This window comes from Coffea arabica, chromosome 8c (genome assembly GCF_036785885.1).
Source record: "Coffea arabica cultivar ET-39 chromosome 8c, Coffea Arabica ET-39 HiFi, whole genome shotgun sequence".
In the NCBI taxonomy this organism is placed as follows: domain Eukaryota; kingdom Viridiplantae; phylum Streptophyta; class Magnoliopsida; order Gentianales; family Rubiaceae; genus Coffea; species Coffea arabica.
In genome coordinates, this window is record NC_092325.1 from 32741428 (window position 1) to 32760275 (window position 18848).

An 18848-nucleotide genomic window follows, 5' to 3' on the forward strand; every position below is an offset into this window, starting at 1 on the left:
CACAATTGGATTCAAATCCTAGCAATAGCCATAATCGACTTCAAATCCCAGCAGCGACTTCTTTTTTTCCGGTATAGAAAATCAATGTGCACAATTGGCTGCATAATAGGAAGGCATAATTGTAGGACCACAATGGAAGGAGTTCTTCAACAGAAAATCGAAAGGCACAATTGCAGAAGATCTTCGACAGAAAAGCCCAGTAATGGAAGGAAGATATTGGGGAGACTTAGAGTGTAATGATACAAATGGGGATGTGCCAGTGATATATTTATAGCCAAAACATTGTGCATCATTTGTATCGATTAAATCCAGCCATTAATCAATGGCTAAAAATAATAATAAATAAACCTGTCGGTGGAGCATATGGGCCATTGATCAATTATGATCAACGGCGCATAGCCCTTTGCCACGATCAACGGTTACGTTGGACGCCGCATGCGGCATTCGAATTTAATAAAAAAAATTTTAAAAGAAGAATGCAAATTTTAAAAGTTGAGGCGTAGTCCAAAGCTAGGACTACGCCTCATCAGTTGATCAACGGTGCTGGGACTACGCCTCAGCGGTGCTGGGACTATGCCACATCCAAAGCTAGACGCGTTGAGCAGACGCCGCATTGCAGGCGTCTTCAATTTTTTTTTATTAAATTTGCACCATCCATCAACTTGTGATCAATGGTGCACAAGTCACGCTGCATCCAATAGTGGATGCGGCTAAGCCAGTTGTTAAAATTTGCATTCTTCTTTTAAATTGCTGTGTTAGTTAAAAAAAATTGAAAATAAAATTAACTTTCTCTCCACATCGCAAATCTCATTTGCGGCAACCCCTACTAGAGTACAAATTTGTCTACAACACCAAATTTGTCATGATTTCTTATTTCCGTAATATTTACAAAAATTCGCTGCCTTCTGAGAGTGGTCATTACCACTGTCTTCTTTTTCTTGTGCCATCCAGTTTAGAAAATAATTCTAGGGTTTCTTCTTCTCTTCCACTAACAACTTAAAAAGTTTGCACTTATCAAATTTGGGCAATTTCTACCTTAGAGATTCTTATTAAGGAGTTTGTGTGCATTAGCATTATGGGTTAGATGTTTGGATAGTTTTAAGTAGATAAGAACTTTTCACAACTTTCTACAATTTTGTTATGATTCTCACTATGTTTTAAAGGTAATCTTCACAAGTCTCTCTCATTATATAGAATCTAATCCAAGTAGATCCTTTTATAGGTAATAAAATCATAATTTCTATTATTTATTCATGCTTCTTTTTGTTAAAAATTTAATTTTTGGTCCTATCTAATGTAAAATATCAATTAATCCCCTAAATTAAAGAAATTCTTAATTTGGTCCTCTAAAGTGGCAAAGTATCTCAATTTGGTCCATACAATTGGAAAAATCTCCTTTTGAACCTCTAAAGTTGCAAAAATATTGACTTCATCTTGGAGATCCTATGAATGGTGAAAACAAAAAAGAATCTCCAAAATTGCTTTATTTGGTAATTATAATTAACTGAGCAAAAACAGCATAGTGATCATGGAAAAATAGGAGAAAAAAAAAGCTTATGATAGAACAACTAAATTAAGCTTAACATCCTCCTTTTGTTGTTAAATCCTTCAATTCTTTTATTCTTTTATGTTTTTAAGTTTTGAGGTCCAAATTGAGAAGTTTTTAATTCGAGGGCCAAATTGAGATTTTGTGCTTGAAAGACCAAAATGAGTCTTTTTCAATTTGAGGGACCAAATTGAAACATTTTGTTACTTTCAAGGACCAAGTTTGAGGGATTAAATAGAATTTGGGACCACTTTGTAGGACCAAAACTTAACTTACCGCCAAATTTTCCAATGTTTGCTATCCTAGATTGATGACGGAAAATAAAAGGAAACAGTAAAGAATGAAAAGCAATCTCAACAAATAATTAGCACTCTAGCGCCCCCCTTCCCCCACATATATCTTATAATTACAAGATCCAATAGGTATAGCTATAAAAACACAAAGAAAAAACAGAATGCAATGTATAAATGGTTGAATGTTGTGGATAGGCATCTTTTCACTGCTTATTCCTTTTAGTTTCTTGGTTTTTCTTGCAAATCAGAAAATGTTTTTGGGGAGTTTGATGGGCTCATAAATTATTTTTTTCGCGTCACTAACTATTTCTTTCGGAGAATCATACTCATTGGTGAACTTGTACAAATAAAAGCATATCTTGCAGGTTGTCCAGAAAAAATCCTTGCACACTCTTGGAACCTGGCTTCCATTTGTTTGAAGAACCATCTGTAGCAGTTGTCTTCGGCCTCTTTCAATAGTCTCCTCTATCCTTGTTGTAGCCTCTTCCATTGTTATGACACCATTACCTCTAGCCACATGCATGGACACAATATTTGGTTTTCTTTGTTCGAGCTCTTTCTAAGGAAATTCAAGGACACAAAATTAGATTAGCATACTTTTCTAGTGCAAACAATTCAGTGATTCTTCAAGCAAGTCTTGATTTCTATCGACTAGCAAGATATTACTTAACACGAATACGAAACAGAGAATCATCTCAAATGGTTAAGAGTACTATTATATGTCAAGATTCCACTCCCACGAGAGTGTTGTAGCACTCTCTTTACATTCTAGCCATGGTAAGAATGCCATTTGCCGGGAAAACGTAACAAAACAGCAACCAAGTACAAAAAAGAAGCATATACTTGACACAACTTTTCTGCTAAATGCTTGAATAATAAAAACAAGAATAAGTAAGTCAAATAGGCCCTAAACTTTTAGCGATGTTTTCATCTGGTACCTCGACTTTTTAAAAGTGTAAAATAGGTCCTTAAACTTCTTTATTTGGTATTAAAAGGTCCTCAATGCTAATCCAAGCAGAAGAACTTCTTGCACCACAAGGTTAGTCTAATGTCATCAGGTTGCCCTCCCAAGTTCAAAAACTAAGCTAATTTTCCACTTTAATGGTTTTTTTATAAATATCTAAACTAACAAAAATGACACAACTACTATGTTGTTAAATTTCATTCAAGTGCAAGTTGTATTTTGAATCAAATGTTATGAATATTGTCCTTCTATTATGGGTTAATTAGATTACTTGAATTCTAATGACATATTTAGTGAAAAGGAATAAATATGTAGTAGTATAGAACAAACAAAAGCGAGAACCAACTTCCATTCAAAAATTCTCTCCCCCAGTGAGAGTTCACCTTTTCTCTCTCTTGGGAAGAGAGCTTGCGTCTCTCTATTCTTGAGAGTTCAAAACTTTTCAGAATTCTAGAGTTTGGATCCACATATGGGCTTCATCCGAGTACATGCTATGACAGATCTTCGCCCTTGTTAACAAGGAGAGTTTCTTACTTCTACAAAAACTTTTCAGCAAGTCTAAATGCAGGTCAGAGGAGAGGAAATGAGGCATCTTGGGTTGGACCAGCTTTAAATACTCTTTAATGATAAGAGTTCAACGATAAATTAACTCCTGGGTGGGGAGCACAGAGGTGGACCGCACTAGCAGAGCAGCCATGCTGCCAGTCTCTGCTTATGACAGGTACCTTTAAATCCAATCTTCTACATTTCCTTGCTATACAAGATGGTGCATTAAGTCAGGTCTGTTAGTTTTTAGCTCCCTACAAGCAGCTTCTTTGGGAACTTTTCTTTTTTCCTCTTTTTCTTTTTAGATTTGGGTGGTTGAGGTTAGCTTGGTTAGGATTTCAGTGTGAATTTCCATCAGTTTTTCCTTTGAGTCACGATGGCAGATGGGTTAGCAGACATACTAAGAAAGTTTGCCCTGTCTGAGGAGGAGCTAGGCGGAGCAGCATTGGATCTTGGAGATGTGGACTCTGCAATAAGAGAATGTCAGGTAAGCTTGGTTGGAAGAATAGTGGGCGAAAAAGTGACTAACTTTGTGGGTGTCAAAAATTTTGTGAACACGACGTGGGGGTATCCTAAGGATTTGAAGATAGTTGAACTTGGCCCCAACCTTTTCCAGTTCTTTATACCGGCTGAAAACGTGCGGGACAGGATATTAGGGGGAGGGCCTTGGATTTTGGATAATCAAATCATGGTGATGAAAAAGTGGACAGAAGGGATTGAGGAAGACGACTAGGCTTTTAGAATTGCTCCACTTTGGCTCCAAGTATGGAAGCTACCTGTGCATTGGTTATCAAAGGATGTGGGTCAAAAAATTGGACTGGTTTTTAAAGGGGTGAGAGAGGTGATTGTCCCCCAAATAGGAGGCAAGGAAGGAAGGCACCTCAAACTCCTAGTGGATGTAGACATTTCCAGACCTTTGATGAGACGTACTACGGTCCAGTTAAATGGAACAATAAAATGGTTGTCCTTCCGTTATGAAAGGTGTCCTGACGTTTGTTATAAATGTGGGATAGTGGGGCATAGTGAGAGGAGCTGTAAAGCGGAGGTGGGACTGGGAAAAGATAAGCAGGACAATCAGTATGGTCCGTGGATAAGAGTAAGTTGGGAAAAGGGCTCACCACAAGAAGACCTGCCAGATAACAGATACACAAAGGGTAGAGCTGTTTGGGGCTTTAAAAATGGAGAGCTAGTCCCCAAAGAGGGAGTAGGAGCTAAAGGAATAGATGGAGGGGAGGAAGTACAGAGGGGAACTGGTAGATTTGAGCTGGGGAGCAAGTCCAGTTTTAACCTGGATGTTAAAAGACAATTAATGGATGTACACAACATAGGAGAGGATGTAGAAGTCCAGCACATACAGGATACGGACCAAGGACAAGGTAAGGGGGGTGAAGCATCTTGGAGTCTGGATCGAGGGCTTGACATACATATTCCAGACGCAACTGGCAGGAATACAAGTGCAGAAGGATTACAAAAGGATCATCACGGTCCAAAGATAGGTAGAGAGGAGGTAACACTTCCGGAGAATTGCAAGTCAACAGATGACGAAAGCCAAACGGAACTAGTGAAGGCACAAGAGAATAAGGAGATAGTGGTTTCAAAAAAGTAGTACAAATGGAAATGGACACTAGGGAGCAGCAGGAAGCCTCACATTCCAAACAGGTCAAGGGAGTGAAGAGGAGGTATAAACCACAGGTTAGAGCTAGTAGACCTTTGAAGGAACTGCATGGAAATAAGGGGAAGCTGGAAATTCCAGGGAAGAGGAAGTGTAACCAGATTGAGGTGGATATGCGGGATTTTGAGATGATCGAGCAGAAATCAAAGAAGAATAAGAAGTGCAATGATCTGGGAGGTGAAGTGATCCTTTCTGAGGAGGTGGAGGCCAGCCTGACATGGTCTCCCCATGGTCAATGAGAGTGCTGGTGTGGAATTGTCAAGGTGCGGGGAGCCCCTTGACAATTCTCTAGCTGAAGAAGGCTAATAACCTCCTCTCCCCAAGTGTGATCTATCTCAGTGAGACTAAGAATAAAGCAAGGTTTATGGAGAATGTTAGAAAGAAACTTGGTTTTGAGGAAAGTATCATTGTCGAAGCTATGAATAGATCAGGTGGCATGGCCTTGATGTGGAAAAATGAGGTAAAGGTGGTACAGGCCTACCAATCAGCTTTCACCTTAGAAGTGCATCTCAATGATCTGGAATCACAACAAGATTGGTGGTTTGTTGGTGTGTACGCTAGTTGTGATACGCTTATCCGAAGGGAACAATGGAAAGTTATTAAGGACAGAAGTAGATTATGGGGAGCCAAGTGGATCATTGCAGGTGACTTCAACGATATCAGGGCGAATGATGAGAAGTGGGGGGGAAGAATAAGGGAGGAATGGACCTTTAGGGACTTCAGAAATTTTATAGATACGAACAACTTGGTGGACATTGGTTTTGTAGGCAATCCATGGACCTGGTCAAACCACTGGGATAAGGAAGATGAAGTCAAGGAGCGGCTGGATAGAGCCTTGTGCAGCACCGAATGGTTCCATGTGTTTGATCGAGCAATTTGTAAGCATGTGGAAAATTTTGGATTAGATCACAGTATGCTATTAATTGATTCAAATCCTTCAGTTGGGAAAAAGAAAAAGAGATTTTATTTTGATAAAAGATGGTTAAACAAGGCAGGCATGTGTCAGGTAGTGGAAAGAGCCTGGAATGTTGAGTGTGAAGGATCAAGAATGTATCAGCTAAAACAAAAGATCGCCAATTGCCGAGTTGAGTTATTGAAGTGGAGTAACAAGTTTTAGGCGAACTCACGAAGGAGAATTAAGGAACTGAAGAAGTAACTGGTAGAGATCAGACAGGGGTCAGACCAAAATAGTAGGGAGAAATATAAAGAACTGAAAGACCAGTTGACACAAGCCTATGAGGAGAAGGAACTGTATTGGAGCCAAAAGGCTAGAGTAAGTTGGTTAAGGGAAGGTGACCGGAACTCTCACTACTTCCATGCATGTGTTAAAGGTAGGAGGATACGGAATAAGATACTAAATATCCAAAGAGAAGATGGGACTTGGACTAATAATGAACAAGAGATAGGGGCAGAAGTTGAGGAGTATTATCCAAAGTTGTTCATTAGTTCTGGAGGGCAGTGTTTGGAGGAAATACTTGATGGAATTCCACACTCAATCACTGACCAATTAAACAACAACTTAACCAAAGCTGTAAATGAAAAAGAAGTAGAGAAAGCCTTGTTCTCAATACATCCTAATAAAGTCCCAGGACCAGATGGAATGTCCCCTCTTTTTTTCCAAAAGTTTTGGTACCTCATTAAAGAAGACACGGTTAAGGCCATCCAAAGTTTCTTCCATTCCAACCACATGCTTAAGGCTATGAACAAAACAGTAATTTCTCTTATTCCTAAGTTAGGTAACCCCACTGATTTGAAGCATTACCGACCCATTAGTCTTTGCAATGTCATTTACAAAGTGATTTCTAAAATTCTTGCTAATAGACTGAAAAAGGTGTTGGATATTTGTATATGCAAAAACCAAGCTGCTTTTGTTTTAGGAAGACAAATACTACACAATGTGATTTTATCACATGAATTTTTGCACCATCTTAAGAACAAAAGGCAAGGAAATGCATGTTTTTTGGCTTTAAAACTGGACATGTCTAAAGCGTATGACAGGGTGGAATGGAGGTTCTTGGAGGTGGTAATGAAGAAAATGGGCTTTTGCAACAAATGGATCAGCTGGATCATGACCTGTCTTGCCTCAGTCACATACTCTTTTAACATCAATGGGGAGCACAGAGGTTTTGTTACTCCAAATAAGGGTATAAGACAAGGTGATCCATTGTCACCGTATCTTTTCCTCTTGTGCTCGGAGGGGCTGTCTAATCTCCTCAAAAAGGCTGAAGAGCATAAGAAAATTACTGGTATGAAAATTAGTAGAAGAGGCCCCTCAATCACACACTTGTTTTTTGCGGATGACTCCTTAATATTCTGTAAGGCTGAACCCAATCAAGCTAGGGAGCTCATGCACCTGCTCAAGCTCTATGAGGACAGTTTAGGTCAAATGATAAATATTGAGAAACCCTCAGTTTTCTTTAGCAAGAACACTTCCACTGCCAAGAAGGAGGAGGTCTGCAGGGAGCTGGGGAGGATACAAACAGTCAGTCAAGGGAAGTATTTGGGACTCCCAATGGTGATCACCCGAACTAAGGAACAAGTGTTTGGTTTTGTAAAGGATAATTGCCAGAAAAGAATTAATTCCTGGAAGAACAAGTTCTTGAGTCTGGCAGGCAAGGAGGTCTTACTTAAGGCAGTGACAATGGCTATGCCAACTTACTCCATGTCATGCTTTAAGTTGTCTTCCAAGCTGTGTAAGGAAATTAGTTCTATGATGTCCAATTCTGGTGGGGGGAATCAGAGGGGAAAAGCAAACATCACTGGTGTTCTTGGAAGCAAATGACTCAGGATAAGGAATGTGGGGGACTGGGATTCAAGGATTTGCAGTGCTTCAACAAAGCTCTATTAGGGAAACAGGTGTGGCGTGTGTTAACTAAACCTAACGTATTAGTGAGTAAGGTGCTCAAAGCCAAATATCATCCCAAGGAGTCAATCTTCAAGTGCAAAGTTCCTAAAACTGCATCATGGATCTGGCAGAGCATTATGGGTTCCAGAGAATTAGTGGAAGAGGGTGTGCGCAGGAAGATAGGAAATGGCAGAAGTACGCGGATATGGGAGGACAAGTGGATACTGGATTCTCCTCAAGGGAAGCCAACTTCCGTAAAGCCACCAAGCTGCCACCTTACTACAGTGGACCAGTTGATCTCCAATTTCAGATGGAACAGACCAGTGGTGTATAGGACATTCAACAGAGAAGATGCCACCAAGATTTTGAAGATCCCTATAAGTCTAACAGGCGTGAGGACTATAATTTCTGGATCCATAGTGGGTATGGACAATACACTGTGAGATCAGCAAATAAACAACTGAACATTCAAAATGCTCAGGCAAGGAGTGGTAATACGACAGAGGACAGCTCAAGTGGGAGTTATGATGGTAGGCAAGGTTGGAAGCAGCTATGGAAGTTGAAGGTTAAACAAAAATTAAAAGTTTTCATTTGGAAAGGTTTGAACAATGCACTTCCTGTTAATGAGCTCATTTTTGCCTGCACTAAGATGGGCGATCCCAGGTGCATAGGCTGTGGAGAAGAAGAAGAGACAGTGGAACACTTATTTTTTCGTTGCAAAAAGGCAGAACATGCTTGGAGAATTGCACTTGTACAGTGGGATGGAATCGAGGATCAGCGTGGATGTTTTAAGCGATGGTGGAATGCTTTAGTAGGAGTAAGATGCAGGAGGGAAGGTTTGGAACATATAGGCCTTACGGTCAACATATTATGGCAGCTGTGGAAAGCACGAAATGAGAGAGTTTACCAAGAAATGGACAGGCAACCGTTATAAGTAATACAAAGAGCCATACAAGAATGGGTGGAACATTTGACAGTGCTGGAAGGGAACAGGAGTCTGAGCATTCCAGAAACACTCGATGCAATTGAGAGTTCAGGTTCAAACACATGTGAGGAGGAGGGGATTAATATAGAAGTAGCTATATCACACAATGAGGATGGCCAGGTGGTGGGGTTCGGAATCATTGCGACAGACAACAATGGTCGGGCAAAGGTTACATGGCCCATGCGAGAAAGGAGCACAGGGATCCATCTTTTTGACTATGCAGAATCAGTGAAACTGGTAATGGCCAAAGCAAGAGCTCAACACTGGCCCACTGTAAGGATTGGAATCACGGATCCACAATTGCTAAGACAGCTACAGACAGGTACATCCAAGGATATCAGATTATTTGCACATGTGGAGGACATTAATAGTCTCAGATCTATGTTTAGGCAATGCTCATTTTATCTACTCCAAGATGAACAGATAGATAGAAGTAGACAGATTAGTTTATATGCCATAGGCATTCAGGTAGATGAGGAACGTCTGTTTCCTTAGTGTCTTTGTACACTATGTATAGTGTCTTTGGGTCTTTACCCATACTTTTGTAAAGCTGCTATAGTTTATCAATATAATCTCTTAATGTTTCCGGAAAAAAAAAAGAATAAATATGTAGTCATTATTTACATAATAAGATAGGCTAAGAAATAGTTACTCAGTCTACAAGAACTTCTATCTACTAGTATTCTTTGCACAGTGAATCCTTTATGGGCAATTAAGCATATTGTTATCAAAAACCTAACAAGCAATGTTGAAAACTAAGCATAGAGCATTTAACCTTGTCAAAGTCCCATGAACTGAATTGATGGTGGATCGGAATAGATTTTTATAGGAAAACTAAAGTGTTTGGATTGTGAGTTCACGCACAAATATTTTTTGGAATATTCCTTTCAAATTACGTTTTTATATTGTTAGGGTATCAGACTAATTATTTGAAAAAGAAAAAAACCAACAATTTAATAAAAAATAATATCTAACACGAATGATGAACAACACAAAAGAATTAACGTGGTTCAGCGTAATCACTAAGCCTACGTCCACGGAGAGAAAAACTTGTTCGTACTATGAGAGAAAAAATACCACAAGATTACAACTTGATTCCCAATCCCCAACTCTTGTATAGCCCTCTCACCTACTAAGAACTCTCTCACTCCTTTCTTGTTGTTTTTGTAGTATGTCAATCTACCTATTTATAGAGAACATTACTTGGCCAAAAAATCAAATAACAATTAGAAACCAATACTAATTCCTAAACTCATATAGAGTAAGAAATAACATCTAATGCTAAACCAAATAGGACTTTACTTGACTACTACTTCAAATAACTAAAATTTAAGTAGGAAACTAGTTACTTTCCACACCAAATAAGGATATTGACTAAAAGAAATTAAGCCAATTTCCTAACAAATCTCCACCTTGGCGAATATTTCTTTTAGCAAACACAACAAACCATCCAAAAAACTCCATTTGCCTTTTCCCACCAAGTACCTTGGTGCCTAACTACACACCCGAATCAATACGGTCTTGTTTTCAACTGATTCAATCGACAAATGAACATGTGTAGCTAACCGAGTCCAACATCTAGTTGACTCGCGAGAGGGGCCTCAATTCACCCTTTCCCATAGTAGGATTTTTCCTCTCACCACCATTTGTAATTTGAGAGCATCTTGGATCCCTTCCGCTCCCAATCCATTGAAGTGTTCAAATGGTACAGATTACCATACTTCTTCCCTATTAACAAGACTGTTTCGCCATGTGTGATTTTTAAAACTCCACCTGCAGCGGAAAAATGGTAACCCTCGGAGTCTGCCTGGCTCAAAAAGATTAGATTCCTTTGTAACTTTGGGACATAAGCCACACCACCCAAAGAATGAATCTCTCCATTCAACATTTTGATTTTCACCACTCCAACACCTTTGACTTGACAAGTCGATCCATCACCCAAGGACATAAAACCTGCCTTCTTTCTTTGGAGAGTATCAAAATAATCTAACTTGGAGCAAACATGTGAAACACATCCAGAATCTAAAATCCAACTATCAAGAGAAGAAGTATTATTACCTTTGGAAATTGTGAGAATATCTCTACTTGATGCATATCCAGCAATATTATCATAGTCATTCTCATCATTTTTCTTTCGATGAGAGCAATATCTTTTGATATGGCCAAACTCATCACAACCAAAACATTGGATTCCACCCTTTCTCTTGGCCTTTGAAACCACCTGCCTTAGATTCACCACCAAATTATTTTCTTTTTTTATTCTCACCTCGAGCAATTAAAGCAATTTCTTGTGTCACATCTTGGTTTGCCTTCCTTTGTTTTTCATGATCCAACAAAGAAGACTGCACATTCTCGAACTCTAAAGTGTCCTTGCCATATAACAGGGTCGTCACGACACTTTCGTAAGAATCAGAGACTGAAGTAAGAAGTAAAAGGGCCTTATTTTCTTCCTCAATATCTACGCCAACCTTTTGGAGTTGATCCAAAATTCCGTTGAACGTATTCATGTGATCCATGAGACTGCCACCCTCCACCATCTTTAGTGCATAAAGTTGCCGCTTTAGATGCAACTTATTGGTTAAGCTTTTAGCCAGATAAAGCTTTTCCAATTTTTTTCAGAGGTCTGCTGCAGAATCTTTCTCATCTATCACATTATTTATGATGTTGTCTGCCACATAGAGCCGAATCGTGCTCACATACCTTGTGTCCAACTCCTCAAACTCATCATCATTCATGCTCTTTGGCTTCTTGTTCTTTCCATTCAACGCTTTTGCCAAACCTTGTTGAACTAGAACATCCTTCACTCTTTTTTGCCAAAGAGTAAAACTTGTAGTTCCATTAAACGGTTAAATTGGAAATTGTATAGTTCCAAACCCCATGGTATACCACCACCCACTCAATTTCAAATAATTAACCAAAACCCTAACGGAGCTCTGATACCACTTGTTAGGGTATCAGGCCAATTATTTGAAAAAAAAAAAACCACAAACAATTTAATAGAAAATAATATCTAATACGAATGATGAACAACACACAAGAATTAATGTGGTTCGGCTTAATCACCAAGCCTACGTCCACGGAGAGAAAAACTTGTTTTTACTATGAGAGAAAAAATACCACAAGATTACAACTTGATTCCCAATCCCCAACTCTTGTATAACCCTCTCACCCACTAAGAACTCTCTCACTCCTTTCTTGTTGTCTTTATAGTATGTCAATCTACCTATTTATAGAGAACATTATTTGGCCAAAAAATCAAATAACAATTAGAAACCAATACTAATTCCTAAACTCATATAGAGTAGGAAATAGCATCTAATTCTAAACCAAATAGGACTTTACTTGACTACTATTTCAAGTAACTAAAATCTAAGTAGGAAACTAGTTACTTTCTACACCAAATAAGGATATTGACTAAAAGAAATTAAGTCAATTTCCTAACATATATCACATGCATTGCGTTGATATAATATATTTTGCTATAAAACTCCAAAAAATTGCAATCCAAATGGAACATAGGGCACATAGAACATTCAACTCAGAATATGAATTTAAGCAGAAGAAATTTACCTCTTGTGTTTGGATATCATTAAGGAGTCGTCCAACTGTGGAGGCATGCGTCCATAAGCTTTTCATTTCTTCACTGTTTAAAATATCCTCTGATAATTTTGGTCCAAGAAAATAAGCTCCCGTAAGAACGCAGATTTTGGCCCCAATAGTTGTGCGTCCAACAGATAAATATTCATCAATGGTCGGTGCTGAGTTTTCTCTCCACCAGTCTAGCTCTGTCAGCATACCCTCCAGCAATTCCTGCCACTGTATGAAATTGCAAGCAAATAATATCCAAGAAATAGGACTATACCATTAAGGATTGTAGAATATATTCGTATTTTACCATGCTAATCAAGTCTTGCTTTATGCATCGCCCTTGGTGAACAAAAGCTTTTTCAGCAAGCTCATCTACTGTGTTGTAAAGTGCCAAAAGGAAAAGCTTGACTTGCTTGGAGCAACATTGAGTGAAAGAATTCTTGTCCCATCTATATAGGAATATTCATCAAAATTGAATGGACACATAGTGTAGTCTGGTAATCAAGAAGTACAAAGTACCACAAGAGAAAGGGACAATGTCATCTTGGACCTCTAAAGTACCTGCCACAATTTGTATAAAGTTGTGATTTGTACAATTTTCACCCTAATGTCAATTGTCCATTTTGATTGCTCCAGTTTTGGTTTAAGTATATGGCACTCACTAAGATCACAACAAACATTCCATTTTTTTTTTTGCATTTTTTGGATATATTCTTTGAATTTTGTTTTACTCTCTTGAGAATGAAACTATAGCATCATGTTTTTTTTTTGGGCTGTCATTTGATGCATATGAGACTAATGGGTGATTTGAAAAAACCTGTTAAGGGAATAGTATGAAAATATTTTGCTTAAAAATGGCCAATCTAAATGCATGGTTTCGGCTCAAATATATCATTGAGTTAACATATTGGAAATCAAAAGTTGTACAACTTAATAACAAGCTGCAAGAAAGAAAAGAAGAAAAAGTCGATAAAGTTGGAAGGTACTAACTTTTTAACCAATTGGATAAGGTTGACTAATTCCTCTCTTGGAGCACAATTATCAAATAAATCATCTACCACTGTGACTAGGACACAGGTCTGAGCATATGAGATTCGAGCATCAGATAATTCTGGCTCAAAGGCATCAGCAGTAATCATGAAATAACTCGATTGTAGAACACGTTTTGGGACTCTTGAACTCTGCAATTCGTTCTTTTCGTACCATCTGCATATGACAATCGATTGGTTACCTAAACTTTACACAACAGAATTTAGTTAAAGGGGAGCAAAAGAGAAACTACTTTGGAGATGAATTATCAAAATTTTTCTTTACTGCGGAGGATTGAGAAGTAATCATTGTAATATGTGGCAAAAGGTTATATTGGCCTTACTTTAGAAAGGCTTGAGGGTTAACTATGTCAATGGTTCCATAACTCTATGTGCATTGTCACTTCGATTCTCAATCTTTCAACTCTATCCCCAAAAAAAAAAAAAAAATTGATAGAGTTGAAAAAATATAAATGTTTTTATTTGTCATCAAAATGTAAATGTTTGATTCACCAAAATTACACCCAAAATTGTTAAAAGAAGTTCCATAAATATTTAAATCTGGGGAGAATATCCGAAATTAACAAACTCTGTGGGAGGAAAACATAGATTAATTTATCAGAATTACGGTGGGTGACCATTTAAAGACAAATCAAGAAGTTGAAGGACTCAACAACAGGCACAACAAGATTTGGATGACTAAAATGACACTAAGCCTATACTTTATGGACCGCTGGAAAGTCATTATTAACTCAATAGTTAAATAAGAAGAATTCACTTTTATGATGTAAAAATATTTCTAGAATACTTCTTCCAACCCCCTAAAAAAAAGGGAAAAAAAAAACATAACCTCTTCAACTACGTGACGCTAATTTAAAAAATAAAATCGTCAATAGACAATTTCTTGAAAAACCCATAAAAAGACAAAAGATGCAAATAATAAAAGGACATAATTACTCATTTTCCCATCAATTAGCACTATGTACAAACTTTGCAAACATGCCTACCTTTCAAGTATTTGGAGTTCAGCTTGATGTAGGGCCTGACAACTGTTAAAATTTTGTATTGCCAAGGTCAGAAGGTCTCTGTTGGCAGTGTTGAAGCACCCAGAGTAGCAGAAAATAGGTTAATGATCTCCTGCAACAATTTGGACACCGCCTACATATATATGGCAGTTAATTTTCAGAATATTTACCTGTAAGATGTTTTAAGAATGTGATGCTTGTCAATGTCATATAGCTCAATACATCTCCTGTTCAATACCCGCGCTAACGTGCCATGATAATTCTTGAGAGTAAACTCGACCTAATAAAGTTAAATATTAACATGAAGAAGATAACAATTAATTATTGTGGTGGGCAATTAAGGCGTCAATATCATCTTCAAATTGTCGTGCTAATGTGTCATTTTATTTTTTTTCGCTTTCTAGGTCATAAGGAATGGTGTGCACAGTGGTGTTATGAAATCAATTTGACAGAAACCAAAAGAACAATTGTTTGTCATTTTTCAAACATTTTTGTTCTTTTTTTGTGAAACAACGGGACTAAGAGTGAACAACCTAAAAAGATGGGCAATAACCCACAAAAGTGAGACTGGAATTTGGTAAGACTAAAGACTGAAGTTCGAAATTTTGATAGCTGAAAACTGCTGATGAACTAGTTTGCTGAACTCACAACATCATATTGTAGGATAATACTGATTTGAGAACTGAATTAAAATATTTTATATCATATATACATATGGTTTAATAATAATAGTGCTAACTTACTGTACACTAATACAACAGCACACATGAGAGAGAGCAAGAAAATGCCTATGTGTGCGAAAAATTGTGTTTGAGAAAAGAAAAAATGCATATGGTTTTTATGTTTGTGTGCATGTGAGAGAACATCTTTGAAAGTATTAGTTTGTCTGTTAGAGAGAGTATATTTGTATGTACGGAATTGTGTGAAAGAAAAAGTAATGTTTATTTGTGTCATGTGTGAAACATTAACTGAGTAAGTATTACTATCTTAACTTGGACCCTAAATTTTGCATACAAGCTCTTAATGTAGCTACAGGTAAAAAATTTCTGTTATCAAATAAATTTAATGAAATAGCTATAGATGGGGTTATCAAACAAGTGACATCTAGAAAATTATATATCTTCATTCTTCTGTTTCCGGTGACCTAGAACTCAAGTAAATTAGAATATAATTCCCAATTTGGAGACTTAACCTAGGACCTTTCTTTTTAAGGGCTCAATCTTGGTTGTTTCTATCGCTAGATTAAGACGGTAAAACATTAGTAGTGTGGCTTGAAGAAGATAAAATAAGCTCATTTTCACAAACGAACTATTGTGAGCAATTGAGTATGTTGAACAGTAATTTCATTACCTCTTTATGTAACTTCTTGTCGTTTATGGACTGATTTAGCAACTGATCCTTCAAATAAGTTGTTGTCCAAGCCTGGATTCTCTCAAGAGGTTCTTCATTTGGATATATAATCAGCTGGGAAGCTTTGTACAACTCCAGAATAGTAGTCACATTTGTGAACATCGGGCTTACTGTACTGAAAAATAATTCTTCATCTACGAAGTTCACCAGTTCATCTGTTGTAGAAATTGAGCTAAGCCAATTTTTAATCAGAAAAATTACATTTTAACTGATCAAATTTTCTCCGTACCTGCAGAAACATGGTATCCTCTTAATCGTAGAAATCGAAATGCCATGGCACAACAAGTGACATCATAGAAAATCTCTTCATTCTTCTTCTGCCATGACCTGATTGTTCAGACTTGACAATTTGAGACAATCATACAATTAGTTGTACAATTAATTTGGCAAGTTACTTAAATTCTTGTAAATTTTACTTGTATGTTTCATCCAATATTCTTTCTATTTCACGCCTGAAGTATGGTTCCAATCCCAACTTTTCAATTGTGTCTATGAGTTGGAGCCCAAACGTTAACCTCAAAGGACAAATTGGGGGAACTGTGATCCCAAATAAAAAAATGTGAGAAAAAAAACGGTCATACAATCTTCAGGTATAAACTCGATTTACCACCAAACAAAGGTTATTGTTTTATAAATGACGCAAAATTGCTTTGATGTAAAGAATATGTGAATGCAGTAGAATAATGATTTTTTACTCAAAGAAAGTTAAAATATACATTTAAAATTCAGGGTAAAATGCATAGGTAGATTACAGTAACACTTTATAATCGTAGATTACCTGTGTGAAAATATATTTACGTATTAGTCCCTCTTTGTATTTATGTAGATAATGGATGCAAATTTAACCATGGCAACTTAATAGGAATAGTGGAAGCATGAAGCATGAAGTTAAAGTCAAGATGAAGTCATTGTTGATGCCCCATTAGCAATGGATATTTGGGGCTCATATCGTTACTATGACAGCTGGATAGTTCATTAAGAAGGGAAACACATAGAGTGAGGGACAGGAACTCTGTCTGCGTAGCTATTCTAAAATAGGTTGGGCTAATTTCCCAGAAAAACGAATCTAATTTGGATGAGTTTGTACATTCACATGACGAGTTAAATATAATTTAAATGTGCTATAAAGTGTCCCAAAAGATTCGCTAGAAAAATCCTTGTATTTTTTTAAGCACATTGAAAATCATTAAAAATATTTTATCTCTAACATTTAACTTAGGAAAGCAGCCCCTACTTTTCAATGACAATAGCACCTAAAATAGGGATTTATGTTCTTGCCCCTTGGATAGTTGTTAATAGAGATGACAATGGATAAGGTAAAATTCGAAATCTGCAGATACTCGACCCGTTGGTTTATTCATTATAGTTTGGCATTCGTGAGGGGTCACTGATGGAGAATCTAATAAGATTTGGTAAGAGAATCCTAAAAATTCGAAACTTGAAATCTAACATACATACATACATACATTCATATGTGTGTATATCTATATATATACACACACACACACACACAAATCACAGGCATTTTACACTTCACAAATGCTGAATTCCTCTTATATAGGTTGTATGACTCTACCAAAATTTTAAATTTAATATAATGTGTTGATTTAATATTATGTATGTATTAATTTTAGTTTGATAATAGTTAATTACCTTTTTTCTGAATTATTCAAATTAGCAGGCAGAGGTACCCGATGGATAATTTGAACCTGAGAGTGAAAGGGTTTGGTAATGGAAGTTAAAATCGATAGGGTTTTACCAGATAGGGTTTGGTAAAAAATTTAGCTATATGGGTTAGAATTTGGTGAGAGGAATTTTTGAAAATATCCAACCCGCTACCATTCTAGGGATAAAGCATTAATTATTTGATTAATTCATGACATGATATAAGATTGTAGTACTATATCGCTAAATCCCATGTTTGGAATATGGGAGTACCAATCCCAGATAAGTGAATTAGACAATAAAATTGGGACAAAATAAATCCTTAGAGGAGACATGACTATTTATCAGGAACGACAACTAAATGGGATGAAAGTGCTAGATGGCATGTCGCTTCTCCCATTAAAGTCATTTAGTAATTCCCACGATTTTTTCACAGTACATGACTAATATGATGTGTGATTATTTTCAAAATTTTCGAGGAATAATCCACTAAGAACAAAGTGTGAAACAATTTTCTCTAATTAAATGATAGATCCAAGATTAGCAATCTCAAGATAATTAATTCCAAGACTACTCATCCTCTTTCATCCAATATGAAACCAAATAAGTGAACTTCTCACCTCCTCGCCACTTTCGCAGAGAAAGCAGAGAGCCTAGCCTGGAAGAAATGGAATCTTCAACCAGTTGACAATCCTTTGAGTCTAAGCTCCATGATCCAACTTCTTGTTTCTTAAGATCCCCGGACGGCAGCATGGCCGCCCATGTTGTGTCATAAGCAGATACTGATAATTCAACTTTGTTCAGTAACCCTTGTATAGTTCTAATTGATCTTTCTGTATCCTGCAGAGACCAATGATTCTTTTGAGCACACAATTTTTTTCCTTTACTGGAAGAGTCTGTACAAGTGGATGGTTCTTTTAAGTTGTTTTCTAAGTCAAGATTTTCGTTACCGATGAAAAACTGAAGCTGCATGTTACTGATGCTCGACCGAGATCAACATCTGCGAAAAGAAAAGAGGGCAGAATTGCTTACCAAGGCAATCTTTGAAAGATTGTGAAGTGGAACAAGGAATATTGCGATCAAATGACCGAGTGATCTACATGAAGGTTTTGATCAAATGGTACCACTTACACAATGGAGACTTGGGGAACTTGATATTGTGATCTGGATAGGGCATCATCATTTTGTTTCTGCAAGCCATCACCATTTCTTGATGAAGAGATGAAAAGTGAAAGGTTAGAATCTCATAGCAGAAATTGGTAGGATAATGTGAAAACTGAA

The 18848-nt window shown here is 37.2% G+C and overlaps 1 protein-coding gene across 5 annotated transcripts; it reads right to left on the reverse strand.

Annotated features, from left to right (window-relative positions):
• Positions 1-1884: 1884 nt before the first annotated feature.
• LOC113705934 (class I diterpene synthase 2, chloroplastic) lies at positions 1885-18848 on the reverse strand. Of its 5 annotated transcripts, none has more exons than XM_072062427.1 (10): positions 18699-18848; positions 18518-18567; positions 18188-18407; positions 15843-16057; positions 14663-14772; positions 14475-14516; positions 13430-13645; positions 12747-12888; positions 12422-12667; positions 1885-2398 (listed from the first exon to the last, which is right to left on the reverse strand). In XM_072062427.1, the coding sequence occupies exons 1-10, from the start codon at positions 18772-18774 to the stop codon at positions 2084-2086; spliced, it is 1632 nt and encodes a 543-aa protein (XP_071918528.1). In that variant the 5' UTR covers positions 18775-18848; the 3' UTR covers positions 1885-2083. The 5 variants fall into 5 exon arrangements, with proteins under 5 accessions (XP_071918528.1, XP_071918527.1, XP_071918529.1 ...); XM_072062426.1 differs by having other exon boundaries at positions 14475-14552; XM_072062428.1 differs by lacking the exon at positions 18518-18567 and having other exon boundaries at positions 14475-14552; positions 18600-18709.

Bases quoted from the DNA above. Each gene is read 5' to 3' on its own strand.
- LOC113705934 (XM_072062426.1), bottom strand. From the start codon at position 18,774: ATGGTGATGGCTTGCAGAAACAAAATGATGATGCCCTATCCAGATCAC. The intron at 16,058-18,187 runs GTGAGAAGTTCA...TTTCTACAACAG, and splicing joins TCTGCGAAAGTGGCGAGGAG to ATGAACTGGTGAACTTCGTA. The intron at 12,668-12,746 runs GTAAAATACGAA...AATTTCATACAG, and splicing joins AGCAAGACTTGATTAGCATG to TGGCAGGAATTGCTGGAGGG.